We start from the raw sequence: 19806 nt of genomic DNA, 5'->3' as shown, positions 1-19806 counted from the left end.
TGTCTTGATGCGCCCTCCCCCTCTTCTTGTCTTGATGTCCCCTCCCCCCTCTTCTTGTCTTGATGCCCCTTCCCCCTCTTCTTCTTGTCTTGATGTCCCCTCCCCCCTCTTCTTCTTGTCTTGATGTCCCCTCCCCCCTCTTCTTTTCTTGATGTCCCCTCCCCCCTCTTCTTTTCTTGATGTCCCCTCCCCACTCTTCTTGTCTTGATCCCCCTCCCCCCTCTTCTTGTCTTGATGCCCCCTCCCCCTCCTCTTCTTGTCTTGATGCCCCCTCCCCCTCCTCTTCTTGTCTTGATGCCCCCTCCCCCTCCTCTTCTTGTCTTGATGCCCCCTCCCCCTCCTCTTCTTGTCTTGATGCCCCTTCCCCCTCTTCTTGTCTTGATGCCACCTCCTCTTCTTGTCTTGATGCCCCCTCCTCCTCTTCTTGTCTTGATGCCCCCTCCTCCTCCTCTTGTCTTGATGTCCCCACCCCCCTTTTCTTGTCTTGATGCCCCTCCCTCCTCCTCTTTTCTTGATGCCCCCTCCTCCTCTTCTTGTCTTGATGCCCCCTCCTCCTCTTCTTGTCTTGATGCCCCCTCCTCTTGTCTTGATGCCCCCTCCCTCCCCTTCTTGTCTTGATGTCCCCTCCCCCCTCTTCTTGTCTTGATGCCCCCTCCCTCCTCTTCTTGTCTTGATGCCCCCTCCCTCCTCTTCTTGTCTTGATGCCCCTCCCCCTCCTCTTCTTGTCTTGACGCCCCCTCCCCCTCCTCATGTCTTGATGCCCCCTCCCTCCCCTTCTTGTCTTGATGTCCCCTCCCCCCTCTTCTTGTCTTGATGCCCCCTCCCTCCTCTTCTTGTCTTGATGCCCCTCCCCCTCCTCTTCTTGTCTTGACGCTCCCTCCCCCCTCTTCTTGTCTTGATGCCCCCTCCTCCTTCTTTTGATGCCCCCTCCTCCTCTTCTTGTCTTGATGATCTCTCCTCCTCTTCTTGTCTTGATGCCCCCTCCCCCCTCTTCTTGTCTTGATGCCCCCTCCCCCCTCTTCTTGTCTTGATGCCCCCTCCCCCCTCTTCTTGTCTTGATGCCCCCTCCCCTTCTTGTCTTGATGCCCCCTCCCCCCTCTTCTTGTCTTGTTGCCCCCTCCCCCCTCCTCTTGTCTTGATGCCCCTTCCCCCCTCTTCTTGTCTTGATGCCGCCTCCCCCCTCTTCTTGTCTTGATGCCCCCTCCCTCCTCTTCATGTCTTGATGCCCCCTCCCTCCTCTTCTTGTCTTGATGCCCCCTCCCTCCTCTTCTTGTCTTGATGCCCCCTTCCTCCTCTTCTTGTCTTGATGCCCCCTCCTCCTTCTTTTGATGCCCCCTCTCCTCCTCTTCTTGTCTTGATGCCCCCTCCTCCTCTTCTTGTCTTGATGACCTCTCCTCCTCTTCTTGTCTTGATGCCCCTTCCCCCTCCTCTTCTTGTCTTGATGCCCCTTCCCCCTCTTCTTGTCTTGATCCCCCCCTCCTCTTCTTGTCTTGATCCCCCCTCCCCCCTCTTCTTGTCTTGATCCCCCCTCCCCCCTCTTCTTGTCCTGATGCCCCCTCCCCCTCCTCTTCTTGTCTTGATGCCCCTTCCCCCTCTTCTTGTCTTGATGCCCCCTCCCCCCTCTTCTTGTCTTGATGTCCCCTCCCCCTCTTCTTGTCTTGATGCCCCCCTCCTCTTCTTGTCTTGATGCCCCTTCCCCCTCTTCTTCTTGTCTTGATGTCCCCTCCCCCCTCTTCTTTTCTTGATGTCCCCTCCCCCCTCTTCTTTTCTTGATGTCCCCTCCCCACTCTTCTTGTCTTGATGTCCCCTCCCCACTCTTCTTGTCTTGATCCCCCCTCCCCACTCTTCTTGTCTTGATGCCCCCCTCCCCCTCCTCTTCTTGTCTTGATGCCCCCCTCCCCCTCCTCTTCTTGTCTTGATGCCCCCTCCCCCTCCTCTTCTTGTCTTGATGCCCCTTCCCCCTCTTCTTCTTGTCTTGATGCCCCCTCCCCCCTCTTCTTGTCTTGATGTCCCCTCCCCCCTCTTCTTGTCTTGATGCCCCCCTCCTCTTCTTGTCTTGATGCCCCCTCCCCCCTCTTCTTGTCTTGATCCCCCCTCCTCTTCTTGTCTTGATGCCCCCTCCCCCTCCTCTTCTTGTCTTGATGCCCCTTCCCCCTCCTCTTCTTGTCTTGATGCCCCTTCCCCCTCCTCTTCTTGTCTTGATGCCCCTTCCCCCTCTTCTTCTTGTCTTGATGCCCCCTCCCCCCTCTTCTTGTCTTGATGCCCCTTCCCCCTCTTCTTCTTGTCTTGATGTCCCCTCCCCCCTCTTCTTTTCTTGATGTCCCCTCCCCCCTCTTCTTTTCTTGATGTCCCCTCCCCACTCTTCTTGTCTTGATGCCCACTTCTCCTATTCTTCTTTTGATGCCCCCTCTCCTCCTCTTCTTGTCTTGATGCCCCCTCCTCTTCTTGTCTTGATGCCCCCTCCCTCCTCTTCTTGTCTTGATGCCCCCTCCCTCCTCTTCTTGTCTTGATGCCCCCTCCCTCCTCTTCTTGTCTTGATGCCCCTCCCCCTCCTCTTCTTGTCTTGACGCTCCCTCCCCCCTCTTCTTGTCTTGATGCCCCCTCCTCCTTCTTTTGATGCCCCCTCCTCCTCTTCTTGTCTTGATGATCTCTCCTCCTCTTCTTGTCTTGATGCCCCCTCCCCCCTCTTCTTGTCTTGATGCCCCCTCCCCCCTCTTCTTGTCTTGATGCCCCCTCCCCTTGTCTTGATGCCCCCTCCCCCCTCTTCTTGTCTTGTTGCCCCCTCCCCCCTCCTCTTGTCTTGATGCCCCTTCCCCCCTCTTCTTGTCTTGATGCCGCCTCCCCCCTCTTCTTGTCTTGATGCCCCCTCCCTCCTCTTCTTGTCTTGATGCCCCCTCCCTCCTCTTCTTGTCTTGATGCCCCCTCCCTCCTCTTCTTGTCTTGATGCCCCCTTCCTCCTCTTCTTGTCTTGATGCCCCCTCCTCCTTCTTTTGATGCCCCCTCTCCTCCTCTTCTTGTCTTGATGCCCCCTCCTCCTCTTCTTGTCTTGATGACCTCTCCTCCTCTTCTTGTCTTGATGCCCCTTCCCCCTCCTCTTCTTGTCTTGATGCCCCTTCCCCCTCTTCTTGTCTTGATCCCCCCCTCCTCTTCTTGTCTTGATCCCCCCTCCCCCCTCTTCTTGTCTTGATCCCCCCTCCCCCTCCTCTTCTTGTCTTGATGCCCCCTCCCCCTCCTCTTCTTGTCTTGATGCCCCTTCCCCCTCTTCTTCTTGTCTTGATGCCCCCTCCCCCCTCTTCTTGTCTTGATGTCCCCTCCCCCCTCTTCTTGTCTTGATGCCCCCTCCTCTTCTTGTCTTGATGCCTCCTCCTCCTCTTGTCTTGATGCCTCCTCCTCCTCGTGTCTTGATGCCCCCTCCTCTTCTTGTCTTGATGCCCCCTCCCTCCCCCCTCTTCTTGTCTTGATGTCCCCCCATCTTGTCTTGATGTCCCCCCATCTTGTCTTGATGTCCCCCCATCTTGTCTTGATGTCCCCCATCTTGTCTTGATGTCCCCCATCTTGTCTTGATGCCTCCTCCCCCCTCTTCTTGTCTTGATGTCCCCCCATCTTGTCTTGATGTCCCCTCCCCCTCTTCTTGTCTTGATGTCCCCTCCCCCTCTTCTTGTCTTGATGCCCTCTCCCCCCTCTTGTCTTGATGCCCTCTCCCCCCTCTTGTCTTGATGCCCCTTCCCCCTCCCCCTCTTGTCTTGATGCCCCTTCCCCCTCCTCTTCTTGTCTTGATGCCCTCTCCCCCTCTTGTCTTGATGCCCCTTCCCCCTCCTCTTCTTGTCTTGATGCCCCTTCCCCCTCCTCTTCTTGTCTTGATGCCCCCTCCCCCTCCTCTTCTTGTCTTGATGCCCCCTCCCCCTCCTCTTCTTGTCTTGATGCCCCCTCCCCTTGCAGGTTTTCTCCTTTTTTACCCTTTCCTCTGTTGATCTTGCAGCTTCCCCTGGGAATGGATGTCTCCTGCCCTCCCGCCGCCTCCTCCTGCCCTCCCGCCGCCTCCTCCTGCCCTCTCGCTGCCTCCTCCTGCCCTCCCACCTTCGTCCACCCTGTCCCCACTGTTGTGGCCAATGGCCCGGCCTGGCTTCCAGCCCCTTCAGTTGACCCGCCACCTCCTGTCCTGCCCTCCCACTCAGCAGCGCCCCCCTCATGTCAGGTGGATGCGGAGGAGGCGCTGGTGGACTGCCAGTCCATCCTATTCAGTGAAAACCCCTTTGTGTTGGCGAACAAGAAGCCGCCGGGCTCCAGGGGCCTCTCTCTGGGTGGTCCTCCCACGGGATATGGCACCTCGGGGGTCCTGAAGACCACTGTGTACTCCAAGAAGGCAAGAGGCAGTGTGTGTGTGGTGTTCTGCCCCTGTGTGCTGTTCCCACGTGTGAGCTTGCGCTGTCTCTGGGTGGCCGGCACAGTGCCCACTCTGTGTGCAGCATGAGGTGCCAGTCTGTGCCCGGCTCGCCATAGTGGGCGCTGCTGTCTACATTGTCACGTCTGTGCCCCACATGCTTCTGGCTGTACCAATCACCACACCCGTCCGTCATGTGTGCCCAGTGTAGTCAGTCCGGAGGGGGCTGCACGGAGGCCGTCTCTGGCCGGGGGTAGAATTGGCATGTAGCGGCAGTGTGGCAGCAGTGACGTCGGCCTGGTGCTGTCCATGTATTTATGCCCCCAGTTACCAGACATCACAGGTCCCTACAGATGAAGCCCCTCACCGTGCACCTGTGGGGTCTGTACATCACCAGTGGAAAAGGCAGCACCTTTCTTCCAAGCCCTGCGCCATTCGAGTCAGTGGCAGCTGCACCCATCTAGTGATCTGAGTGAGTCGGCACCCGGACCCCGATGTGAGCGGGGAGACCCCTGAGAGATGTCATGCTCGGACCCCGATGTGAGTGGGGAGACCGCTGAGACGTGTAACGCCCGGACCCTGATGTTAGCAGGGAGACCCCTGAGAGGTTGTGTTACGCCCGGACCCCGATTTGAGCGGGGAGACCAGTATGAGACGTGTTACACCCGGACCCCGATGTGAGCAGGGAGACCCCTGAGAGACGTGTTACGCCCCGGACCCCGATGTGAGCGGGGAGACCCTGAGAGACGTGTTACGCCCAGACCCCGATATGAGTAGGGAGACCCCTGAGAGATGTCATGCTCAGACCCCGATGTGAGTGGGGAGACCGCTGAGACGTGTAACGCCCGGACCCTGATGTTAGCAGGGAGACCCCTGAGAGGTTGTGTTACGCCCGGACCCCGATTTGAGCGGGGAGACCAGTATGAGACGTGTTACACCCGGACCCCGATGTGAGCAGGGAGACCCCTGAGAGACTTGTTACGCCCCGGACCCCGATGTGAGCGGGGAGACCCTGAGAGACGTGTTACGCCCAGACCCCGATATGAGTAGGGAGACCCCTGAGAGATGTCATGCTCAGACCCCGATGTGAGTGGGGAGACCGCTGAGACGTGTAACGCCCGGACCCTGATGTTAGCAGGGAGACCCCTGAGAGGTTGTGTTACGCCCGGACCCCGATTTGAGCGGGGAGACCAGTATGAGACGTGTTACACCCGGACCCCGATGTGAGCAGGGAGACCCCTTAGAGACGTGTTACGCCCCGGAACCCGATGTGAGCGGGGAGACCCCTGAGACGTGTTATGCCCAGACCCCAATATGAGCAGGGAGACCCCTGAGAGACGTGTTACGCCCAGACCCCAATGTGAGTGGGGAGACCACTGAGAGACGTGTTACGCCCAGACCCCGATATGAGTAGGGAGACCCATGAGAGACGTGTTACGCCCCGGACCACGATGTGAGCGGGGAGACCACGGAGAGACGTGTTACGCCCAAACCCCGATATGAGCAGGAAGACCCCTGAGAAACGTGTTACGCCCAGACCCCGATATGAGCAGGAAGACCCCTTAGAGACGTGTTACGCCAGGACCACGATCTGAGCAGGGAGACTCCTGAGAGATGTGTTATGCCCAGACCCCGATATGAGCAGGGAGACTCCTGAGAGACGTGTTACGCCTGGACTCCGATATGAGCAGGGAGACCCGAGAGACGTGTTACGCCAGGACGACGATATGAGCAGGGAGACTCCTGAGAGATGTGTTATGCCCAGACCCCGATATGAGCAGGGAGACCCCTGAGAGACGTGTTACGCCAGGACCACGATCTGAGCAGGGAGACTCCTGAGAGATGTGTTATGCCCAGACCCCGATATGAGCAGGGAGACCCCTGAGAGACGTGTTACGCCTGGACTCCGATATGAGCAGGAAGACCCGAGAGACGTGTTACGCCAGGACGACGATATGAGCAGGGAGACCACGGAGAGACGTGTTACGCCCAGACCCCGATATGAGCAGGGAGACCACGGAGAGACGTGTTACGCCCAGACCCCGATATGAGCAGGAAGACCCCTGAGAGACGTGTTACGCCAGGACCACGATATGAGCAGGGAGACCCCTGAGAGACGTGTTATGCCCGAACCCCGATGTGAGCAGGGAGACCCCTGAGAGACGTGTTACGCCCGGACCCCGATATGAGCAGGGAGACCCCTGAGAGACGTGTTATGCCCGAACCCACGATATGAGCAGGGAGACCCCTGAGAGACGTGTTATGCCCGAACCCCGATATGAGCAGGGAGACCCCTGAGAGACGTGTTATGCCCGAACCCCGATATGAGCAGGGAGACCCCTGAGAGACGTGTTATGCCCGAACCCACGATATGAGCAGGGAGACCCCTGAGAGACGTTTTATGCCCGAACCCACGATATGAGCAGGGAGACCCCTGAGAGACGTGTTATGCCCGAACCCCGATATGAGCAGGGAGACCCCTGAGACGTGTTATGCCCGAACCCCGATATGAGCAGGGAGACCCCTGAGAGACGTGTTATGCCCGAACCCACGATATGAGCAGGGAGACCCCTGAGAGACGTGTTATGCCCGAACCCCGATATGAGCAGGGAGACCCCTGAGAGACGTGTTATGCCCGAACCCCGATATGAGCAGGGAGACCCCTGAGAGACGTGTTATGCCCGAACCCACGATATGAGCAGGGAGACCCCTGAGAGACGTGTTATGCCCGAACCCACGATATGAGCAGGGAGACCCCTGAGAGACGTGTTATGCCCGAACCCCGATATGAGCAGGGAGACCCCTGAGACGTGTTATGCCCGAACCCCGATATGAGCAGGGAGACCCCTGAGAGACGTGTTATGCCCGAACCCCGATATGAGCAGGGAGACCCTTGAGAGACGTGTGACGCCCAGACCCCGATGTGAGCGGGGAGACCCTTGAGAGACGTGTGACGCCCAGACCCCGATGTGAGCGGGGAGACCCTTGAGAGACATGTGACGCCCAGACCCCGATGTGAGCGGGGAGACCCTTGAGAGACGTGTGACGCCCAGACCCCAGGGCCACCTTGGGAGAGTGCGACGCTCATCTCTTTTCATTCCAGGGATTCTTAGTTACTTCTCCCATCTCCCGCCGTAATCCGACTGACGCCTGTCAGCAGGTGGGGGGCGCAGCTGTCCTTCCCGTCACTACTCTGTACCAAGGCCCTGACATCAGGTCATGGAACATCACCCTCATCATCCATGGGAGAATCGCATCATCCCAATCCTCAGGAGTCCTCAAACTGCTCTGTGGGCGAGATCCTAGGATAATGGGAGATATCCTTTTCGTTAGATTAGCTTGTCAGCTCCTCAGCATACGGATGATGGGAGTCATACATTGTGACTGAGAGAGTGTCACTCCCAGGATCTCACAATCTTCCATCATTCTGCATCCGGGACCAGGACTGCTCCGTCCAGTAGATTCCCACCATCATTGTGTCCCTATCTGTAGACTGATGCAGAATCTCTGTTCTCTGCCCTGGAATGCTGGGAGTTGTAGTTCTGATGGTGCAGTAAATATTTGTGTTGTGTCCATCCTTCCAGCAATGAGATTCTTGTACTGCGTCTCTGGCTGCTTTCCTCCTCCGGCCTGCGGGGTCAGTGTCACCGTGACTGTTTTGTGCTGCATTTCCTCCTCCGGCCTTCAGGGGCAGTGTCACACAGCTGTTTGGTGCTGAATTTCCTCCTCCAGCCTGCGGAGGCAGTGTCACATCAGCTGTTTTGTGCTGAATTTCCTCCTCCAGCCTGCGGAGGCAGTGTCACAGCAGCTGTTTTGTGCTGAATTTCCTCCTCCAGCCTGCGGAGGCAGTGTCACAGCGGCTGTTTTGTGCTGCATTTCTTCACCAACCTGTGGGGCCAGTGTCACCATGACTGTTTTGTGCTGCATTTCCTCCTCCGGCCTTCAGGGGCAGTGTCACAGCGGCTTTTTTGTGCTGCATGCCCTGTTCTGTACAGCTGGAGACGGCAGAGCAGCGATCTCTGCGATGGATGCTGTAATCTGACGCTGCAGTTTCCTCATTCTCCTCTTCATTCTTTGCAGACACCATCTGCAGACTTCACAACTGGAATCAAAAGAGACTGCCCATCTTCTCCTTCCCCGTCAGTTGCACAGCAGGTAAGGCGGTAGCCGTCAGGGCAGCAATAAATAGCCCACCAGTTGTGTCAGACTTAGCTGCTGTTACTATAGAGAACCCTCTTCTGGTTTTTTTTGCCTGACAAACACTCTAATTGACTTCATTTCCAGTAAGAGCAGTTGGGAAATGTAACAGAGTTCATGCTGTTACTGTAAATAACCCTTTCCTTTATGCACTGCTGAACCCATCCCCCAGTGTGTTTAGGCCACCTGTTACGGATATTAATTGGATGCTCTGATCGTGTTATTGACGTTGGTTTTTATTTTACCAGCTCTTTCATTTGAGTGATTCAGCTTATTCACTGTGACTGTAAATAATCCTTTCCTATAATAATGATTAGTTTTCCCTTTGTCATTTCATAAATGCTTATCTTGATTATTCGTATTTCAATGCTATGCTGTGCAGGGTTTTACAGCTGGCCTGCTGGTACTGTAAAGAATCCTGTCCAATTTCTGATGAGATATAATCCTGATTCAAAAAGTTTACATCTGAATTCTGGCCTGCTCTGAGCTTAAGAAAATAGGCAGAGCTGCGCTGGGATGGGACGTGGCTAAGCCCACCTGACAGAATCATTATTAAGGTAGAAGTGTCCACCGGCCCCATTCTTGAGTGTCGTTTCGGCCGTGGCGCACCTTTCGATGATTCTCCCTGGGGTTTTACAGCGGCTCTGCTGTTACTGTAAAGAATCCTTTCCAGTATTTCTGCTCTTGAGGCCTCCTATATAGTTTTACACTCTGTTGTTTTCAGGCCCCAGGTCGCTCCTGTCACTTCACGGGCAGGGAGACTCGATTTGTAAGTGCCGCCATCTGCCTCTGCTTTCTGCTTCCAGCGGCCTCTGCCTGACGCTGGCTGCCGTAACACTAATACTGGTATAACGGGGGAGGGGCTGCTCTGCCGTCTCCTGCATGGTCCATCGCTGAGCGGAGCTGCCCCCAGTACCCACTATCTGCACATGGTCTTGGCCAAAAGTGTTGGCACCCTTGAGATTGCTCCAGAAAATGCCGTATTTCTCCCAGACATTATTGCATTTCCCCATGTTTTGTTATATTCAGGTTTTTGTCTTTTGTGTTTATTGCAACAACACAAAAAAAAAGACTATAAGGCAAATTGGACATAACGTCACACACAACCCCAAAATAAGCCGGACACAATTGTTGGCCCCTCCTTAATATTTGGTCACGCCTCCTTTGGAATAACTGCAGTCAGTCGCTCCCTATAACCATCCACAAGCTTCTTCCTCCTCTCAGCCGGGAGCTTGGACTCTTCTTACAATCTGCTCCCGGTCTCTCATATGTGAAGGCGCCTTCTCCCAACAGCGATTGTAAGATCTCTCCACAGGGGATCAATGGGATTAGGATCCGGACTCATTGCTGCCACTTCAGAACTCTCCGTCAATTTGTTTCCATCCATTCCTGGGGGCTTCTTGAAGTATATTTTTGGTCATTGCCCTGCTGGAAGACCCATGACCCCTAGGTCATAACGCACAACTAGCTTTCTGACACCTGGCACTACATTGTCACCCAAAATCCTTTGGTAATCATCAGATTTCATGATGCCTTATGCATTGTCAAAGCACTCAGTACCAGAGGCAGCAAAACAACGCCAAAACATCTGTGACCCTCCACCATGTCTGACTGCAGGTGCTGTGTTGTTTTCTTTGTGGCCTCATTCTGTTTTCGGTACACAGTAGAATGATGTGCTTTACCAAAAAGCTCTATCTTGGTCTCATCTGTCCACAAGATGCTTTCCCAGAAGGATTTTGGTTACTCAAATACATTTTGGCACACTGCAGTCTAGCTTTTTTATGTCTGTGTCAGCAGTGGGGACCTTCGGGGTCTCCTGCCATAGTGTGTTATTTCATTCACACGTGGACAGATAGTTTGCGCTGACACTGATGCCCACGGAGTCTGCAGGACATCATGGATTTCTGTGGATCTTGATAGGGGCTTATCCACCATCCAGACTATCCTGCGTTACAACCTTTCATCAATTTTTCTCTACCCTCGGAGATTAGCCATAGTGCCATATGTTGTAAACTTCTTGATTATGTTGTGCACTGTGGACATAGGAACATCAAGATCTCTGTAGATGAACTTGTAACTTTGAGACTGTTGATATTGAGGTTCTCAAGTCCTCAGACAGTTCTCTCCTCTTTCTGTTCTCCGTGCTTAGTGTTTCGCACACACACACACAATGCTAAGATCGAGGCAACTTCTCCCCTTTTATCTGGTTTCAGGTGTGATTTTCATATTGCCCACACCTGTTACTTGCCACAGGTGAGTGTGAACGAGCATCACATGCCGGAAACAAAGATGCTTACCCACAATTTTGGAAAGATGCCAACAATTGTGTCCATATTTGGGGTTTTGTGTGAGATTATATCCATTTTGCCTTTTTTCATTTTTTTTTTTTTTTTTTGTGGTATTCCAATACAAAGGAAATAAACCTGTGTATAACAAAAAATGGGGAGTTGTAATGATTGCGTGGGAGAAATACTACATTTTCTGGAACCATTTCAAGGGTGTGAACACTTTTGGCTTTGACTGTATGTAGGGTGAGAGCTGCTGGGCCGAGGGGCAAGGAGACGTCCACTCAGAATAACTGACCCCAAGATAAGCGGCGATAGAAAGTCAGAGGTCAGCACGCAGGCAGGCGACAGAGCAGGGAGGTCAGCATGCAGACAGGCGACAGCAGGGAGGTCAGCACGCAGGCAGGCGACAGCAGGGAGGTCAGCGCGCAGGCAGGCGACAGAGCAGGGAGGTCAGCGCGCAGGCAGGCGACAGAGCAGGGAGGTCAGCGCGCAGGCAGGCGACAGCAGGGAGGTCAGCGAGCAGGCAGGCGACAGAGCAGGGAGGTCAGCGCGCAGGCAAGCGACAGAGCAGGGAGGTCAGCGCGCAGGCAAGCGACAGAGCAGGGAGGTCAGCGTGCAGGCAGGCAACAGCTTAGCTGGGGGAAGTAGGTGGACACACAGGGAGGGGACAGCTCAACCTGGGGGGTTGGTAGGCGCACAGGCAGGTGACAGCTCAGCCGGGGAGGAGGTGAGCACTCAGGAAGGCGACAGCTCAGCCGGGGAGGTAGGTGGGCACACAGGCAGGTGAAAGCTCAGCCAGGGGTAGGTGGGCACAGAGGCAGGCCACAGCTCATCCAGGGAGGGTAGGCGGGTACACAGGCAGGCCACAGCTCATCCAGGGAGGGTAGGCGAGTATGCAGGCAGGCCACAGCTCATCCAGGGAGGGTAGGCGGGTACACAGGCAGGCCACAGCTCATCCAGGGAGGGTAGGCGAGTGTACAGGCAGGCCACAACTCATCCAGGGAGGGTAGGCGGGTACACAGGCAGGCCACAGCTCATCCAGGGAGGGTAGGCGAGTACACAGGCAGGCCACAGCTCATCCAGGGAGGGTAGGCGAGTATACAGGCAGGCCACAACTCATCCAGGGAGGGTAGGCGGGTACACAGGCAGGCCACAGCTCATCCAGGGAGGGTAGGCGAGTACACAGGCAGGCCACAACTCATCCAGGGAGGGTAGGCGGGTACACAGGCAGGCCACAGCTCATCCAGAGAGGGTAGGCGAGTATACAGGCAGGCCACAACTCATCCAGGGAGGGTAGGCGGGTACACAGGCAGGCCACAGCTCATCCAGGGAGGGTAGGCGAGTACACAGGCAGGCCACAGCTCATCCAGGGAGGGTAGGCGAGTATACAGGCAGGCCACAACTCATCCAGGGAGGGTAGGCGGGTACACAGGCAGGCCACAGCTCATCCAGGGAGGGTAGGCGAGTACACAGGCAGGCCACAGCTCATCCAGGGAGGGTAGGCGAGTATACAGGCAGGCCACAACTCATCCAGGGAGGGTAGGCGGGTACACAGGCAGGCCACAGCTCATCTAGGGAGGGTAGGCGGGTACACAGGCAGGCCACAGCTCATCCAGGGAGGGTAGGCGAGTACACAGGCAGGCCACAGCTCATCCAGAGAGGGTAGGCGAGTATACAGGCAGGCCACAACTCATCCAGGGAGGGTAGGCGGGTACACAGGCAGGCCACAGCTCATCCAGGGAGGGTAGGCGAGTACACAGGCAGGCCACAGCTCATCCAGGGAGGGTAGGCGAGTATACAGGCAGGCCACAACTCATCCAGGGAGGGTAGGCGGGTACACAGGCAGGCCACAGCTCATCCAGGGAGGGTAGGCGAGTACACAGGCAGGCCACAGCTCATCCAGGGAGGGTAGGCGAGTATACAGGCAGGCCACAACTCATCCAGGGAGGGTAGGCGGGTACACAGGCAGGCCACAGCTCATCTAGGGAGGGTAGGCGGGTACACAGGCAGGCCACAGCTCATCCAGGGAGGGTAGGCGAGTACACAGGCAGGCCACAGCTCATCCAGAGAGGGTAGGCGAGTATACAGGCAGGCCACAACTCATCCAGGGAGGGTAGGCGGGTACACAGGCAGGCCACAGCTCATCTAGGGAGGGTAGGCGGGTACACAGGCAGGCCACAGCTCATCCAGGGAGGGTAGGCGGGTACACAGGCAGGCCACAGCTCAATCCGGGGAGGGTAGTTGGGCACACAGGGAGGTGACAGCTCGGCCTGGGGGCTAGGTAGGCACACAGGCAGGCGACAGCTCAGCCGGGCAGGTAGGTGGGCACACAGGAAGGCGACAGCTCAGCCGGGGAGGGTAGGCGGGCACACAGGCAGGTGACAGCTCAGCCGGGGAGGTAGGTGGGCACACAGGCAGGTGACAGCTCAGCCTGGGGAGTAGGTGGGCACACTTGCAGGCGACAGCTCAGCCGGGGAGGGTAGGCGGGCACACAGGCAGGTGACAGCTCAGCCGGGGAGGGTAGGCGGGCACACAGGCAGGTGACAGCTCAGCCGGGGAGGTAGGTGGGCACACAGGCAGGTGACAGCTCAGCCGGGGAGGGTAGGCGGGCACACAGGCAGGTGACAGCTCAGCCGGGGAGGTAGGTGGGCACACAGGAAGGCGACAGCTCAGCCGGGGAGGGTAGGCGGGCACACAGGCAGGCGACAGCTCAGCCGCGGAGGTAGGTGGGCACACAGGAAGGCGACAGCTCAGCCGGGGAGGGTAGGCGGGCACACAGGCAGGTGACAGCTCAGCCGCGGAGGTAGGTGGGCACACAGGCAGGTGACAGCTCAGCCGGGGAGGGTAGGCGGGCACACTTGCAGGCGACAGCTCAGCCGGGGAGGGTAGGCGGGCACACAGGCAGGTGACAGCTCAGCCGGGGAGGTAGGTGGGCACACAGGCAGGTGACAGCTCAGCCGGGGAGGGTAGGCGGGCACACAGGCAGGTGACAGCTCAGCCGGGGAGGGTAGGCGGGCACACAGGCAGGTGACAGCTCAGCCGGGGAGGTAGGTGGGCACACAGGCAGGTGACAGCTCAGCCGGGGAGGGTAGGCGGGCACACAGGCAGGTGACAGCTCAGCCGGGGAGGTAGGTGGGCACACAGGCAGGTGACAGCTCAGCCTGGGGAGTAGGTGGGCACACTTGCAGGCGACAGCTGGGCTCTTAACTCTGATGGGGTGCGGGGTGGTAGTGACATGTATGTAGCGGTGCATGGTTACTGATCAGGTGAAACCACTAGTCCGGTTTTCCTGCTGCACTTGTATGGTGGTCTCGCTCATACATGTCTGTGGCGTGCTGGCTGCTCCTCTGGGATTGGTGCTGGCTGGTGTCTTCCTCTGTAACGTGTGGCTCCTCTGGATGATGGGGATAGTAGTAGTGTCGGTCTCTGTGCACTGGGGGGCGCTGCGGAACTATTACTAACCGTTCTCTGTTCTATTTCAGGCGTCAATTAACTTTCTGAGCCAAAGTGACAGCCGGCCGGTAAGTGAGGTGACATGACAGCACAGTGTATGCAGCTTTCCTGCTGTCTGCTGACTTGCGGTGCCTGGTCCGGCAGTACCTTACATTTGGGAGATGGTTCACATTTTACTTACACTTACGCTTCGTTACTTTGTGGCTTCTTCTCCCCAGACTACTCCATCCTCCCCCAGCGATGGCCTCCATGCCAGCGCCAGGCACGTATACAAGACATTGGCGGCCATCCCCTCCGCGCACCCCGGCGCCGAGCAGCAGGTAGGCATCTCGCCAGCGGCTCCGCGCGGTTACATCTGGTCACGTGACCTCGCCAGATTGTGCGACTGAACGTTCTCTCTTCTCCAGGACCCCTCAAGTCCCCGGACCCCCGACCGTCCTTGTTTGACTCCGGAGGTAAGTGTGCCCACCTCAGTGTTGGATGAGTGGGTGTACTATGGGGCTGTAGACATTTGGGATGTTGTGCCCGTTATATGACCCCCATTTCTATTTTCAGGGTCTGGACAGCCCTGAGCAGCGCTCCTTCCGAGAGAGACAGAAATACTTTGAGATGGACGTGAAGCAGCAGCCGAGCGACCGACCTCCGAAGCGCGTGTCTCTGGTGGGGGAGGACGACCTGCGGAAAATGAAGGAAGAGGAAGGTGAGTGCTTGGGCTGAGAGGTCCGTTCATGTGACACCAGCGCCTCCCATCCTCTATGGGGGCTGTACATACCCTCTACATGACACCAGCGCCTCCCATCTTCTATGGGGGGCTGTACAGACCCCCTATATGACACCAGCGCCTCCCATCTTCTATGGTGGCCGTACAGACCCTCTATATGTCACTAGCGCCTCCCATCCTCTATGGGGGCCGTACAGACCCCCTACATGACACCCACGCCTCTCATCCTCTTTGGGGACTGTGCAGACCCCCTACATGACACCAGGGCCTCCCATCCTTTGTGGGGGCTGTACAGACACCCTATATGACACCAGGGCCTCCCATCCTCTATGGGGGCCGTACAGACACCCTATATGACACCAGGGCCTCCCATCCTCTATGGGGGCTGTACAGAGCCCCTACATGACACCAGGGCCTCCCATCCTCTATGGGGGCTGTACAGACACCCTATATGACACCAGGGCCTCCCATCTATGGGGGCTGTACAGACCCCCTACATGACACCAGGGCCTCCCATCCTCTATGGGGGCTGTACAGACACCCTATATGACACCAGGGCCTCCCATCCTCTATGGGGGCTGTACAGACACCCTATATGACACCAGGGCCTCCCATCTATGGGGGCCGTACAGACACCCTATATGACACCAGGGCCTCCCATCCTCTATGGGGGCTGTACAGACCCCCTATATGACACCAGGGCCTCCCATCCTCTATGGGGGCTGTTCAGACACCCTATATGACACCAGGGCCTCCCATCCTCTATGGGGGCCGTACAGACCTCCTATGTAATAAGATAAACGATGTGCACTCTGTATACGAAAAGGGAAGGGCGGTGCAGGCTGAACAACCAAAATCCGATAATAGAGAAGCAGCCGCACTGATTATCAGATCTCTTATGTGCCACCTGGGGGCAGCTCAGCCCCTCTGTGACATCAGAACCTTTCGTCCTTCTTGGGGGCAGCTCGGCCCCTCTGTGACATCAGAACCTCTCGTCCTTCTTGGGGGCAGTTCGACCCCTCTGTGACATCAGAACCTCTCGTCCTTCTTGGGGGCCGTTTGGCCCCTCTGTGACATCAGAACCTCTCGTCCTTCTTGGGGGCAGTTTGGCCCCTCTGTGACATCAGAACCTCTCGTCCTTCTTGGGGGCAGTTTGGCCCCTCTGTGACATCAGAACCTCTCGTCCTTCTTGGGGGCAGCTCGGCACCTCTGTGACATCAGAACCTCTCGTCCTTCTTGGGGGCAGTTTGGCCCCTCTGTGACATCAGAACCTCTCGTCCTTCTTGGGGGCAGTTTGGCCCCAGTGTGACATCAGAACCTCTCGTCCTTCTTGGGGGCAGTTTGGCCCCTCTGTGACATCAGAACCTCTCGTCCTTCTTAGGGGCAGTTTGGCCCCTGTTTGACATCAGAACCTCTCGTCCTTCTTGGGGGCAGTTTGGCCCCTCTGTGACATCAGAACCTCTCGTCCTTCTTGGGGGCAGTTTGGCCCCTCTGTGACATCAGAACCTCTCGTCCTTCTTGGGGGCAGTTTGGCCCCTCTGTGACATCAGAACCTCTCGTCCTTCTTAGGGGCAGTTTGGCCCCTGTTTGACATCAGAACCTCTCGTCCTTCTTGGGGGCAGTTTGGCCCCTCTGTGACATCAGAACCTCTCGTCCTTCTTGGGGGCAGTTTGGCCCCTCTGTGACATTAGAACCTCTCGTCCTTCTTGGGAGCAGTTCGGCCCCTCTGTAACATCAGAACCTCTCGTCCTTCTTGGGGGCAGCTCGGCCCCTCTGTGACATCAGAACCTCTCGTCCTATGCCTGGCAGAGCATCAAAAAGGAGGAAGCACAGCGTCTGGTGATGTCCATGAGTTCAAGACTTCAGGCAGTCATTGCCAACAAAGGGTTTTCAACCAAGTACTAGAAATGAACATTTTATTTACAATTATTTAATCTGTCCAATTACTTTTGGTCCCTTTAAAAACAGGGTGGCACATGTTAAGGAGCTGAAACTCCTAAACCCTTCATCCAATGTTAATGTGGAGACCCTCAAATGAAAGCTGAAAGTTTGAACTTCAACTGCATCTGAATTGTTTTTTTAAAATTCATTGTGGTAATGTCTAGAACCAAAATTAGAAAAATGTTGTCTCTGTCCAAATATATATGGACCTAACTGTATGTTATCCTGAGAAAAGGCAGTTTCCTGTCTCAGACCCCAGGGTGCCTTCCTGTGAACACACAGAATTGGGACATTTCACACCTCTAATGCCTTTTGAAGGGAGACACCAAATTGCAGCCTGACACTCTGTTTACTATGAGAGAAAGGTTACGCAAAGAGTGTTTAGAGAAAACAATAATGTATTCATTGGTAAAGTAGCCATTGTCCAATCACAAACCAGGAATTAGAATATTAACATGAAAGGCTGGTCCAGAAATCTGATCTCCAGGCTGAGTCTATAACTTGTGGGTCTACACAAAGAAAGTTGTTCACAGATTGAGGACAGCCAAGCTGATGTGATCCGTTCCATATTCCTCCCTCTCTCAGTGAACAGAATACCCAAAGTTTAGATATTTCTGTAAGTTTCCCCCTTTTATTTTTATAACTGTTTTGCATATTTGTATGTCACTTCTTATATCCTTTTTATTGTAAGCACTGTACCTTTTCTATTAAAGCTTAAAACTTTAATAAGTCTGAACCTTGTTGCTCTAAAGCAGTGGTCCCCAACCTTTTTTGCACCAGGGACCGGTTTCAAGCAAGACCATTCTTCCATGGCCCGGCAGGGCGGGGATGGAGGTGTGGCAGGGACGGGGCTTTGGTCATAAGGGGGCAGGGCTATGGACGCGGTTGTAGTGTAGCAGTGCATACTTATAATTAAATAACATTTATAATGTGACTCAACTCACCATAGGTTTTGAATGAGTGCTCCATCACCCCATTCTTGCCTGCTCCATCACCCCATCACTCCCTTCTCCCCATCACTCCCTTCTCCCCATCACTGTCATCTCTCCATCATTGCCTTCTCCCCATCACTCCCTTCTCCCCATCACTGCCATCTCTCCATCACTGCCATCTCTCCATCATTGCCTTCACCCCATCACTGCCATCTTTCCATCATTGCCTTCACCCCATCACTCCCTTCTCCCCATCACTCCCTTCTCCCCATCACTCCCTTCTCCCCATCACTCCCTTCTCCCCATCACTCCCTTCTCCCCATCATTGCCTTCTCCCCATCACTGCCGTCTCTCCATCATTGCCTTCACCCCATCACTCCCTTCTCCCCATCATTGCCTTCACCCCATCACTGACGTCTCTCCATCATTGCCTTCACCCCATCACTGCCGTCTCTCCATCATTGCCTTCACCCCATCACTCCCTTCTCCCCATCATTGCCTTCACCCCATCACTGCCGTCTCTCCATCATTGCCTTCACCCCATCACTCCCTTCTCCCCATCATTGCCTTCACCCCATCACTGACGTCTCTCCATCATTGCCTTCACCCCATCACTCCCTTCTCCCCATCACTCCCTTCTCCCCATCATTGCCTTCACCCCATCACTGACGTCTCTCCATCATTGCCTTCACCCCATCACTGCCGTCTCTCCATCATTGCCTTCACCCCATCACTGACGTCTCTCCATCATTGCCTTCACCCCATCACTCCCTTCTCCCCATCATTGCCTTCACCCCATCACTGACGTCTCTCCATCATTGCCTTCACCCCATCACTGCCGTCTCTCCATCATTGCCTTCACCCCATCACTCCCTTCTCCCCATCATTGCCTTCACCCCATCACTGCCGTCTCTCCATCATTGCCTTCACCCCATCACTCCCTTCTCCCCATCATTGCCTTCACCCCATCACTGCCGTCTCTCCATCATTGCCTTCACCCCATCACTCCCTTCTCCCCATCACTCCCTTCTCCCCATCATTGCCTTCACCCCATCACTGACGTCTCTCCATCATTGCCTTCACCCCATCACTGACGTCTCTCCATCATTGCCTTCACCCCATCACTGCCGTCTCTCCATCATTGCCTTCACCCCATCACTAACGTCTCTCCATCACTCCCATCAATGCCTTCTCTCCATCACCCCCATCATGGCCTTCTCCCATTACCCCCTCATGGCCTTCTCCCATTACCCCCTCATGGCCTTCTCCCATTACCCCCTCATGGCCTTCTCCCATTACCCCCTCATGGCCTTCTCCCATCACCCCAGGCATCATGGCCTTCTCCCATCACCCCAGGCATCATGGCCTTCTCCCATCACCCCAGGCATCATGGCCTTCTCCCATTACCCCCTCATGGCCTTCTCCCATTTACCCCCCTCATGGCCTTCTCCCATCACCCCAGGCATCATGGCCTTCTCCCATTACCCCCTCATGGCCTTCTCCCATTACCCCCCTCATGGCCTTCTCCCATCACCCCAGGCATCATGGCCTTCTCCCATTACCCCCTCATGGCCTTCTCCCATCACCCCAGGCATCATGGCCTTCTCCCATCACCCCAGGCATCATGGCCTTCTCCCATCACCCCTGGCATCATGGCCTTCTCCCATTACCCCCTCATGGCCTTCTCCCATTACCCCCCTCATGGCCTTCTCCCATTACCCCCTCATGGCCTTCTCCCATCACCCCAGGCATCATGGCCTTCTCCCATCACCCCAGGCATCATGGCCTTCTCCCATCACCCCAGGCATCATGGCCTTCTCCCATCACCCCAGGCATCATGGCCTTCTCCCATTACCCCCTCATGGCCTTCTCCCATTACCCCCCTCATGGCCT

At 55.9% G+C, this 19806-nt stretch overlaps 1 protein-coding gene across 18 annotated transcripts in view; it reads left to right on the top strand.

Moving 5' to 3' along the window:
• Window positions 1-19806, top strand: part of SCRIB (scribble planar cell polarity protein) — a 221537-nt gene that overhangs the window by 172036 nt on the left and 29695 nt on the right. For 10 of the 18 annotated variants that reach the window (XM_073543279.1, XM_073543284.1, XM_073543282.1 and 7 more), the window contains 7 exons: window positions 3980-4363; window positions 8462-8536; window positions 9303-9347; window positions 14349-14387; window positions 14538-14639; window positions 14727-14774; window positions 14875-15019. In XM_073543279.1, coding sequence (XP_073399380.1) covers window positions 3980-4363; window positions 8462-8536; window positions 9303-9347; window positions 14349-14387; window positions 14538-14639; window positions 14727-14774; window positions 14875-15019 — 838 coding nt within the window. The remainder of the gene's footprint in view (window positions 1-3979; window positions 4364-8461; window positions 8537-9302; window positions 9348-14348; window positions 14388-14537; window positions 14640-14726; window positions 14775-14874; window positions 15020-19806) is intronic. The other 8 variants (XM_073543288.1, XM_073543286.1, XM_073543290.1 and 5 more) reach the window with 4 other exon arrangements.

The sequence above is a fragment of the Dendrobates tinctorius genome, unplaced genomic scaffold (genome assembly GCF_039654945.1).
Source record: "Dendrobates tinctorius isolate UK_male_01 unplaced genomic scaffold, ASM3965494v1 ptg000130l, whole genome shotgun sequence".
NCBI lineage: Eukaryota > Metazoa > Chordata > Amphibia > Anura > Dendrobatidae > Dendrobates > Dendrobates tinctorius.
This window is presented reverse-complemented; position numbering and strand designations above follow the sequence as displayed.